The sequence below is a fragment of the Parasteatoda tepidariorum genome, chromosome 2, assembly GCF_043381705.1.
Source record: "Parasteatoda tepidariorum isolate YZ-2023 chromosome 2, CAS_Ptep_4.0, whole genome shotgun sequence".
Taxonomy (NCBI): Eukaryota; Metazoa; Arthropoda; class Arachnida; order Araneae; family Theridiidae; genus Parasteatoda; species Parasteatoda tepidariorum.
The window spans coordinates 17,395,838-17,408,453 of NC_092205.1; the positions used below are offsets into that span (position 1 = coordinate 17,395,838).

Below are 12,616 nucleotides of genomic sequence, written 5' to 3' on the forward strand. Positions count from 1 at the left end.
AACTCCAAACACTCGTTCACTCGATGAAAAGACGCTGTGAAGCTGTCTTAAAAAATAAGGGTTATCCTACTAAGTATTGATTGTGTAAGTATCACTTTAAAAAAATGCAAATCTAAGATAGATCTTACTATTAGTTGAATAACTTTTTTTGTAATACAGATATTGTAATACTGTACTTATTATTAAATTCTACATTAAATTACCTTCAATTTGATATATAAACGTTTGTATTTAAGTAAAAATTAATATATTCTACAAGCACACAAAGTTGAAAAACATGAAACTTTCAAAATGTGTCCACACTTTTGGCCACCACTGTATGTTAAATACATAAAAACTACATATTGTAGTTGGAAAAAAAAGAGACAGAGAGTGATAATAACATAATTCTCACAAGGGAAAAACATTGAATTAGATTTTTTAACACACCAAAAAATTTATTTTAAGACAATTTGGTTAAAATAAAAGCATTAAATTAGATAATTAACTTTTGGGGTATGCCAATTTGTATGCTAGTGATTGTTATTTCAATACACCTGTTGCATAATGTGAAAGCAAAATATTTACAACTGTAATTTTGTGGAAGTTTTATATACCACAATTTATGAGCGAAAATTCTCCTTCAACGTTCAGGGTGTAACAATATAAATCACATTGAATAAGTTTTTATAATTGAACAAGAACTATTATCTAATTGCAGGCTGCAAGAAAAATTGTTTTTTTAAAAGGTTACAATCTATAAAGCAAACCAATATATGATAAATTTGGTTCTTAGTTCAAACACTCTTGATATTAATTTTTTTCTGTAAATACGAAAACTTAAGTACATGTTTCTGTGTTACAAAGTATTATAATTTAAATTTTTTTAAGCATAATGAGCAGACTTTTAGATTTTTTTGTCAATAAGAAAATGAAAGTAAAATGTGATGATTCAAACAATCAGTAAATGAAAATATCAAGGATGCTTATTTGTGAATGAGAAGCATGATAGCAAGATTGGACCTCTTTGAGATGGATGGTAATTAGAATGGAGATAAAATAGGGAATTATGTAATAACTGGGTGGCTTCGCCCCCTGCTCGCTGGAGCTCGCCAACCCCCGGAACTGCTTCCGCAGTTCATTTCGGATTGCTTCGCAATCCGATGCTCGCTTTGCTCGCTCATTGAATACGTTCTTAACATCTAGCTTTTGAATACTTTTTTGAACACTGAAGTTCTGAAAACTTTTCACTATAGAAAATTCTAAACCTGTGCATGTCAATATTAATTTGAAATTGCAAACAGTTCACATATTTTTCTTAATCACACTATTCTAAATTTCAGTTGTTGAGAAAAGTAACCGTTGTAAGTTTCGTTTTAAAGTCTTTGCCACCAGAGGGCTAAAACCATGTGTTGTAAAACAATATGAAATAGTACTGAACGCCGGATGTAAAGTATCGGCGTCGATGAAGATAATTTTGTGAGAAATTTTTTGATAATTCGGTGAGAATTCACCCGATTAGATATATGATGCTCACTACGTGCTCTTGCGCGCCGAAGCCTATAAATTAAAACGTATTAACGCTTTATATAATATAGATTAGCCATGTGATGCTCACTATGTGCTCTTGCGCGCCAAAGCCTATCAATTAAAAATGAAAACTGTTGCCAACGCGAGAAAAGAAATATCATCGGTTTTATTGATACATACATACGTATTAGCGTTTTATATAATATAGATTTTTGTATTAGTAAATTAAATCTTATATATTACATAAAATACATTCGATAACTAAATTCTACCTCATCTAAATAAAACTAATCAATATCACCTTTTAATGGATTAATCTGGATTATCATTAATTAGCTATCATGTTTAATGAAATCGCCTTAAGCTGTAAGATCCAGTTCTTGCAATTAATATTAATTGGCTCCATATATATGTTACCATGCTTAGCAAAATTTAATGATATGTGAAATGGTCAATATACTTCAAAATTCTACATACGTCAAGGTTTGACTAACACAAAGCTTCTTGTTTCAAGTTTTGTAATTAAAATCTTCAATAGTATTTTAATAAAATATTATGATAATTTACTTTAAAACTCTATTCAGAAATTTTAAATGGTTTAATAAAAGTGATAAGCAATCTGATTACTAGATGGAAAAAAATTATTGCAAAGAACAGAAACACAGCTTTTGACAAAGAGCTCATTAAGAAATACATATAGTACCACTGTAAGATAAATTTTGTTATTCAAAATCAATAATTTTTATTAAAGAATTGTACAGACCAATTATTCTCAGTTTTTCGTTATTCTTTTCATAGGCTCTTAATATTCATTATGCAGTACAGTTAAACTACTACATAACTCTTATCAAGAGTCAAATTGCCTTGTTTTCAGAGTTTAAAATATGTTGACTTTTTCTACCACAAATACTTTTGAAGCAAAAATGAAATAAATCTTACCACTTCAGTTTCTCGAGACATTCATTTACACTACGCAACAGTTAAAAAATACATTATTCAACTACATAATATGATGCCTGATATACGTACGTGATATCAGCATTTGGATGCAAACCAAATACTTGAGGTGAATCTGTGGCTGGTAGATTGTCGATGTACTGCAAGTATTCCTCAATGGTGTTACGGATAGGTATGTTATAACCTTCATAAAACGAGAAAGTTTCCAAGAACATATGTTCTCCAAAATATTCCTAAAACATTTTATATCATATGATACAAACATTCATAAAACAGGGTTAAATGCTTAATTTAATGAAATCAAGTTTTAAAAATATATAAGGTCAATTCTGTGGGTAACTGACAGACGTAAACAAAACAAAGCAATAAATAGTAAATACATAAGATTTTTGCCCATGGTTCATTAATTTCTTTTTATCTGAATTCAATGAGACAATTAAATTTCCAAAATGCTTTTCAGATAGTTAAAAATATGGTAACTGACATCAATGGTTCAATTAACTGTGGAATCGGCCATAGACCATAAGTGAGAAATCTAATAAAAAACAAAATTTAAATTCACAAATAGCAAAATATATTAAAAACCTAAACATATTCCGATGTCACATCGGTAAACTTTCATCAGCAAGACAAGTGGTGCCATTCGTTCTACTGATGCAGGTTTATTTATGTGACACTGATAAAGGTTTCCACATAGGTAAGGTCACATAGGTAAACTTTCATCAGCAAGACAAGTGGTGCCATTTGTTCTACTGATGCAGGTTTATCTATGTGACACTGAAAAAGGTTTAGGTTCTGAATAAATTTTACAATTTATGCATTTAGTACTACATTGTTGATTCAATGAAAATGACATCTTAACGCATTTCTGATTGAAAACTAACACATTTTGTGGGAAAGATTGTTTAAAATTTGTGATATATTTTTGAAATAAATTTTATATTATAGACACATATGGTCCCCCAAAATTGTTTCTAAAAAGTTTTTAAAGGAAAAACACTTATCAAAAAGAAAAGCAGTGTAAAGTCAGACAAAAAATTCTTATTTAATTTCTTATTAATTCAAATCAAATTTAATTTCTTATTAATTCCTTATTTTACTTATTTCTTATTTGACTTCTTAATTGAAATTGGATGGATTTAACGTAGAGTTAAGTAGCTCAAGTGCAGTATCAGCTATACAGTTGAATAGGACAGTGCTGACTTTCATCACCAAATGTAAGCAACATTACAAACTCAATGTAAACTGATAAAAAGGTGCTATAATAGAAGTCTTAATGCATAAATAAGAAGGTAAAATCTTGGGTGCAATTTAGGACCAGGTTATTTATCTATCAAAAAGGGCAACACACCATAATTAAAGGGGTACATATTGCATTAGGGCTTGTTTGGTATGGGTTTTCATAATACATATAACTTTTTTTCATTTCACTGAAAAAATTGTGTTCTATAATTCCTTCATACCAACATTTTTGTACTTCGCCTTTTGAAAAAAACTAATATAAGTGCTATTTTATATAAACTAAACCTCAGTTAAGCATAACATACTAGTACTTTTAGACAAAACATGTTGATCTATAATATACCTCTGCAATTGTGTTTAACAGTCTTTTGTCGTAATCATCAGTTACTCGCCCTCCATACTGCACCTCTCCCAGCATGTACCTTACTGTGAGCCACGAAACACCCTAAAACATATAATAATTAGTACAACAAGCACAAAATACTAAGAATGAAACCAAACTAAATTAGACAACTTTCAGTACACCATAAGATTTTATTTTTATAATGATGTACAGTAAAAGTTTGATATAAATAGTACGATATATTACCAGAAATTATTATGACAAATTTCTAAATCTCCTTTAAAATGTTAATAGTAAAGATGTAAAATTGCATATTTATAATGAGTTAATAATAACTAGCCTTCCACTATTACAACACAAATTTGTTTAATTAGGAAATACATTTTTCTGCTGTTTAAGTGAGCAATATTAAAGGAAAAAAGTTTAAGTAGAAGACAGTTCTACTTACTTTTGGTATCAATACAGGAAAGTGGAAAACTAATAAAATTTTCTTGTTACAATTTCACCCGCTATTTTTATAAAGCAATTTGAATAATAATGAAATAAGTTAAGTAATAAAACAATTAATGAATAAAAAAGAAAAAATAAACAATTAATAAAATCATTTTCTTTACTTTAATGTGGATTTATGTGGATTTTCAAATTTTTTTAAAAAATCCTTCACACAATTCATTTTACTATTGGTGACTACAAGGAACTGAAGTGCTTCAATACAATCAATATTCTTCATAGTTTCAATATTGGTCTGTCATTGCTTGAATGAAAGTTAAGTTAATAAAATACTTAAGTAAAGTTGATACAATTATGCCAATTGGAGTTCAAAATATGATGTTTCCTTCTTTCATGTGATCCTTTTAAGGTTAATATTAAGAATTCACACACACACAAACGCACGCGCGTGCGCACACACACACACACAGTGAAACCTTCAGGAAAGATCATCCTTGTGTAGTGACCTCCTCTATTTGCGATCATTTTTGGGAGGCATAGTTTTTCCCATAGACATTATGTTGAAGGAAACCTTTAGGAGAGAACATCAAAACCTCTCTCAGCGACCAGGAAAACCTCAGTATCAAATGCGGAAAAGTTCAAATAAGGAAGCATAAAAAATATCAAAACAAAAATATTAGCAAAACAAAAAAGTAGATTCAAATGTTTTCAAAATATTTTTGAGTAGTTCTTATTTAGAGAGCTTGACAACTTCATAATGCATCCAGTGCATACTAAATATGATTCTATCCAGGATTTATTATTAGAGTTGAAAGTTAAATTGGAAAAAAAGAGTTATTTTAAAAACTAAGCATCTCAAACAAACAAACCTCTTCATTTTTTAAAGCTAACTAAACTTTATGACATAAAATTAAATTCAAAGTTTAAGAAAAAATATAATTGCTCATTTATTTAAAATAGTTTTATGATTCAAAATTGGTAATTTGTTATTACATGTAATTATATCAGTAAAGGTCATTTTTATTGAAGCTAAATTTAATTTATCGATCTTGTTCTCATGACGCCAACAGAAGTGGCTTTTCTACACCAAGAAAATGACAATGAGTAAAATCAAAATTGCTTGCGAAAATTCATGTACCTTCCATAAAATTTTGAAGCCAATAAAGGTAACCCCTACTAACGACCAACCTTTATTAATGACCATTTTACAATGAAACTGAGAGTGGTCGCTCCCGAGAAGATTCACTGTCTATATATATAGATATAATCTAAGTAAAAATAGAGAAAGGAAGGTTTTCCTTTTAAAGAAATAAAATAATTAGTTCATTTATTAAAGAATACATCATAATACTTACTACTTTAGGATTCATGTCATCCAAATGATTTTCGATAAACTGTACACTAGCTGACCAATCAGCAGAATTGAACTCATAAGGTATATTCCACCCTAAAGGTCCATATTTCCTGCGTTCCTGCAAAATAACAATTCACAATAATTATAATTAGTAATACATTATATATAATTTATAAATTATTAATAATATATTATTAATACATGACATATTATTTACAATATTTCTTTATTTTTAATCCGTTTTTCTGTATTAAAATTGTCATAATTTGAAAATATAACATCTGAAGACACTATATCTATTTTGAAAATAAAATGCAAAACATTATCTAGATTTAGTTTAAAACTCTCATTAACGGATCAACAACTCTGTCAGTATTTCTTTTAATTGAATCTGTACAAACTTACAATGAAAATTGTATCAGATATGCCAACTCTGTTTTTATACTAACATTCTGAAAACAAACAAATCTGAAACGTCATTTTTCCATTTTTATTAAATAGCTTACTTGTTTTATAGCAAAATAAAAAATATTAGTATTTTTAAATTTTACAAAATTAACTAAAACCCTATTTTTTTTAAAAATTAATATTTCATGGTTACAAAAATTAATGTATCAGATATCATGACTGAGAAAGTACCAAGGAATCTATAACTTCAATAGGGCACATTAATATAAATAGTGCACCCTAAAAAAAAATTAATTCTCTGAAATATTTATGATTATAGGTCAAATAATTTTACAAACCAATACTAATAATGTTTATGAATCAATGTAAAACTGGCATTAGTTTGACAATACAACTATGACTAGACTGATTTCTGGGCAAATATTTGTACTCACCTGAACAACACTATGCATAAAAGAAACAGTATACAGCATGGGTTGCCACTGCGGATAAGTGATGGCTTCCAGTTGTTTTTGAGTGACAATGGAGTAAGTCCTTTTCAGGCCTGCCCTGATTCCCTGTGGAGGCTCATTGGTGAATTTGATGGAAGCTTGAAGAAGAGATATAGGAAATTTTGGGTGGACCTCAGTTGTTATCCAACACCTAAAAGAATCATCAACTTTTTCTGTAGTCAAGATCTTATCCAACAATTCATCCATGAAATCTAAACCCAAATGGCAGTTCTGTAACAGCATCCAACCACCCTGAAATACAATTAATGAGATTTTAACATTATAACTTGTAAAGGAGTGCATGACAAATGTTCATTGCCAGTTGACTAGGATGAAATCAGGGACCTCTTTGAACAAAGAATATACATAGATGAAGAAGGCTAGCTTCCATAGATATAATGTAATTCAGTCTTCCAAGGTTTGGTGTGAAAACAACATTTAGGGGCATAGAGGAACAGGTTTGCTCTCTCCTCTCTTCCTAAACACTACTGGAGTATGGGAAGGGTTAAGGAGGAGAAGAAAAGTTTTCTCTTTTTATTTATTGTTGGTTTGTTCTACATTTTTACACCATAGGTAAATAGTACTGTACTATTTTTCAAGATATTTCCTTGAGAATAAATTTTTATTATCTACTAACACGTTGTGACATAGAAAAAAAGAACAAAATGGAGGTCGGCTGGTGGCTGCGTACCTAACTATACGTGCAGAGTTGTTCAACAACCAGTTCATAGGTGACATACCTCCTGACTGTCACTTTGCTCCTTATGCACCTGCACTGGATCTTAGTACATATTATGCTCTGTTAAAACTGAGCATGTTGCTCACCCTGTAAATTGCTTTTTTTTTGGTATACCATACCGCATCGACCAGTTCCACATGTTAGTTACATAATCAGAGCTGGACTTATCCTTTTTACATTCTTTGCTTCGGGTCCAAAACCAGATGTTTCTATTATAAGGAAAAAGGGTGTAAACCACATCCACTAGAGTAAGTTAAGAAGCTGTTTCATAGATGCTGTTGCCAACTGTTGCACTGTTTTTCTTAATTCATACAAAAACTTAATATGTCAACTACAGCTTGTTTTCACTTTTAATGACATATTTTTTTCCAGTAACTTTTTTAATTATCATGCATAGTTAAATATATATGAATGGATAGACCAGTCTTAAGTTTGCTAACTGTAATCTAATTAAAATACTACATAGCTACCACAGATAGGCATATCTCTGAAATTAAAGCAAAATAAATTAAGTAATGTTTGGGCAAATAAAACTTCAGAATGTTTTTGTTTTTTTAAATAATGCACTTTTTAAAATGTTACACTCTTGACATAAAAAATCAATTTAAACCTTTCTTTTTGCTGCTCAGATACATTTAATTTTAACTAGATATTTAAGACTATTTTTTAATATTATTAGTTGAATCCAAATTTTAAAATTAAGCTTTATGTTAGTCACCTTGTTCACATAACACATTTTGCTTCCCTTAAATAAATCAAGATTTATACTTCAATAGTTTTGATTTTAATTTTTTATTAGATATGTTTTATTCTTCAGCTAATGAGCAAAAATAAACTTAGCTCTTGAACCTGACTAATCCTCTCCCTCTTCTTAATTTATAAAAAATAGATTAAATAATTAAATGCTAGCAATTTTTAATTGTGTCATTTTTTTACCCATTTAATCTACTCTCATAATTAATTAGTATATTGCTAACTTATTAATGTTTCTAAACAATATACGAAACAAAGTAGAAATGAATTATTCATAGCAAATTAAATGATAACCTAGTAACAAGAACTAATTGTGTTAAATACTGACACAGTAAAATGTAATATTTGCTGCTCATACCAGTTCAAAACATGAGCTCATCAACTTCCTTGCATGAACCTCTTGCCCTTGGCCCATTGATATGGCCCCAAAAGACAATTCTTTTGACTTGGCAAGGGATTCTATTTGTTGAGTAGGGTCGGCTCCCATGGTAAGGAGGCAAATCAGAGGACAACGAGAAGTGCTTTCCTCCCACATGGAATCCATGTTCATGATAACAGGATCAGCATATCGTTGTCCCATGGAGTCAGAAACGTACTTTCGAGCCTGTGACAGAGTACGGTCTTGACACCAGGATCTGCATGATACAGTTACAAAAAAAAATTAAGACAATTTTTTTTCAAATGGAAAGATTAAATGAGAAAACAAAAAATAGAACAGAAACAATATGCTCAGTTCTTAGGTTTTTATTAAATATGTTGGGGAAAAAAAATTTTCAGTCTGTACTTACAAATTTTTTTTATTCATAATATATTATAAATTAGGATTGTGTGATTGACACAGGAGAAAAAGACCTATATTCATATAAATTTTAAAAATACAACATGAATACAAAAACAAAACAATTTACAATATATGCACTGAAAAAAGAAATTTCAAACAATTTACATGCAAATTGTGTAGCATTTTGAATCATTTGTAGGTTTAAAAATATAAAATAAATAAAGTAGCAGAAATTTGCAAATTTTTAACCTTCTAATAAATATAAAAAATAAATATAAGAAATAAATAAATAAAAAGTAACCTAATCAGAAGGAGTTTTTTAAAGGAATCTAGAGTGTGATATCCATCAGGTATAATTTCCTCTTCAGGAGCATCTTTCTCATACCAAGCTTTCCACAATTTTTCGCTACGTTTTACCTATATGAAGAATAGAATAATATTTTAATTGAATAAGAAATGAAATATTTAAAAAAAAATGATAATTTAATCTACAGCTATAGCAAGTCCTTGTGCTTCTGAGAACATACATTTTTATTTTTAACGCAGTTTTTCAGATTACATAAATCAAAAACCAATAAATAAATTTTATGCTTTAAAAATGAAACACTTTTACTCAAAAATATATTTGAAGCATTATATCAAAAATATAAATGATACCAAAAACTTGCCTTAACAAGAATTTCTCTGAAATAATCTAGTTTAGTCAGAGCAACTAGGTTCAGCCAAGTCATATCTGTAACCCAACGACAGGTTTTTGGCTCTACTGCTTTTAAATCTAATGCAGCCCCACCTAAAAGAATAAATGAGAAAGACATTAATGGAGAAAAAAGGAGTCCATTCAAAAAAATTATTTGTTTAAACTCTTCATTGAATAAAAACAATAATGGTATTAAGGGTGTTCTTTAAAGTATTTTGACAAAAAAAGTTGCAGTTTAAGTGTCTTCAAACTAAAAAATGATCATAACAACTTTAATTTTAAACTATAGATACTATCTTGGTTAAAAGAATTGTCTGACATTAAAACGGAAAAAACAACTTAATATTTAAATTATTAATATTAAACATTTGAAAATCAATTCAGCAAATTTTCTCATCTAAATGAAAATTATTAAAATCTATCAACAAATTCTACTTATCGCATATTTTTATGAGCCCCAATAATGCAGTCCCGGAATTAAAAAAAACTGATAAAACTAATAAGAAAACTTTAAAAAACTGATTTACTAATATTTCCTATTTTCAGGCAGTCATGGCTTTTCTTTAAATTGGCATTTTGTTCCAGTATAATAATGACCACAGAAACTATTGGCTAAAGTAGGTGAAAACTTAAACCCTATGGTAGCCATGAATAACTTTGACAAATTTAATATATTATTTGCCGAAAATGTTATATAATATAACGACAGAGCCTTCAACCAAGAGTATTTAAACAATTATTTTATAAAAACAAGTAATGAATTACCCTTTATAAAAATATTAAACTCCTCAAATGAAATTTTTGATTCTGCTAAGTCTATCTTCATTGTTAAAAGTAAAGTAAAGAGAAATTTATGAATTTCATAAAGGCCTCGACATGTGTATTTGAATACTTCAAATGTCAAAAAATGAATTATGTTGTCGATTCTCACAGCAGTTCTTGGAGACTTTTCTGACCTAAAGAATAAAGCACATAAAAATGTTATCTTTTATGAATAATTACAAAAATATGCCTTTTAAATTTGTTCAGATACAAGGGAATAATTTTAATTGAGTTATATTTATTTATTCTCATTGAGCAATCTTTATTTTATTCTTTCATCTCACAAACCTCCCAAGAAAGATGGAAAAAAAATAGCGTAATCTTTTCAGTGAATAATTATTTTTAAGCAAGTTCAAATAGAGATAATGAAAAACTACAGAAAAAATTTAATTATAATATAAAATAATTTATTCAATCATTATTTGACTTGTAAAAAGTTAATTCAATAAATTCTTCAGAAAACCAATATTAGTCTAACATGAGCATAATTTTATAACTAAGTCAAATAATATTATTATAACTACGTAGTATCATATGAAAACAAAATAAGTATCAATTGCATTTATTTTCCTATTGTGTTTATGCAGTGTTATTCATTACATATACATATATAAATACACACACACATATATATATATGTGTGTGTGTGTAACAAAAAGGTTTGTATAATAATATGTTGTTCAGACTAAAATGAAATGAAATAAAAAAGAGTGATGAACTTAATTAATAAATTTACATAAGTATGTAGAACGTTGATTGAAAAAATAATGTACTTAATGAAATAATATTTACAATTGGAAAAAAAGATGAATACACAATTTTTTTTATCCGGTAATTTTGGTCTCAGCTTTTCTCTCAGCTCAAACAACAGATTTTCGATATTTCTAACAGATTATTGTTCATTTTCTGAAAGTTCATCAACGTTTTACCATCTTCATTGGTCTACTTCTACAACGACTTTTTGAACAGACAACACCATAAATTTCAAAATTTTCATGCATAAACATCAGCAGGATATTACCTGATTGAAAACTTTATACGCTTCAAAAATATACAAAAATGAAATGACAGTCGAGTCGTTTCAAGCGCATCAAAAATCAGCGCCCATTTTCAAGACTTGACAGAAGTGAATGTAACGAAACAAATATGATTTGAAAAAATAAAGTTTCCAACGAAGAATGGAGAAATAAAAGTGAGAAACAAAACTAGAAAAACAACAGAAGCCGAGTGAAAAAAAAAGATTAGAAACAGAACAAGAAAAAACACAGTGACGAGAGATAATCAGGTTCACATGAAACATGATGTTAGAGGAGTTCTCTCCCAACAAATATTCATTTTCTTCTTTATTAGCATCAGGAGTTGATGCTATTATTAAAATGAAATAACTTCAACACTTATTTTAAATGTCAGAAAAATTTCAGAGTTATAGATACGAGAATCTGCTAGTTTCAAAAAGGATCTAAATTGGCATTACTAACATTATGAGAATTGTGACAATGTCGTAAAACAAGATGATACATATGGGAAAACGAAAGATCTGGGAATGATGGATGAAGGTTCAATTGCATTACTATAAAATAAGAATTTTTAAATTGTATTTTCAATCTACTTATCTGTAATCTGTCAGTAGTACATTCTTATTTGAAAAGTTTGCTGTTTTTTTAATTTGAAAGTAAAAATTGCGATTGCTCAGTTCTGCGTAGCAATAAATTTAAATAAAAAGATGTAGTTTTTTAACAATAAACTAATAGAGAGACATTTGAATTTGCAAAAAGTTGTAACACTTTTCTTTTGAAAATTCAAAATACTTCATTAATTATTATTATTAAAGCATTTAGTGGTGAGATTGGAGTTTTAAAACAGTAAGCAATAACAATTTTCAATGGATTTTGAGTAATTTAGAGCACTTCTTAAACAGTTTTACTCTAAATAACAATGTAATTAAAAAGCAAGTTTTTTTTTATTCAGTATAAATAATTTAGCTATACAAACCACCAATTTATCACTTTTAAACAAATTTTTTATTTTTATTTTGGAGCATATGGAGTATAATATATAGGTATATGGAGT

General features: G+C 28.5%; 1 protein-coding gene across 1 annotated transcript in view; it reads right to left on the reverse strand.

Annotated features, from left to right (window-relative positions):
• LOC107444508 (dynein axonemal heavy chain 8) overlaps nt 1–12,616 on the reverse strand; it is a 109,506-nt gene that overhangs the window by 8,020 nt on the left and 88,870 nt on the right. Inside the window, exons 69-76 of the mRNA XM_043048821.2 lie at nt 10,490–10,680; nt 9,696–9,817; nt 9,329–9,444; nt 8,605–8,881; nt 6,698–7,006; nt 5,857–5,973; nt 4,052–4,153; nt 2,539–2,699 (exon numbers count right to left, since the gene is read on the reverse strand). Of these exons, the coding sequence (XP_042904755.1) occupies nt 2,539–2,699; nt 4,052–4,153; nt 5,857–5,973; nt 6,698–7,006; nt 8,605–8,881; nt 9,329–9,444; nt 9,696–9,817; nt 10,490–10,680 (1,395 nt within the window). The remainder of the gene's footprint in view (nt 1–2,538; nt 2,700–4,051; nt 4,154–5,856; nt 5,974–6,697; nt 7,007–8,604; nt 8,882–9,328; nt 9,445–9,695; nt 9,818–10,489; nt 10,681–12,616) is intronic.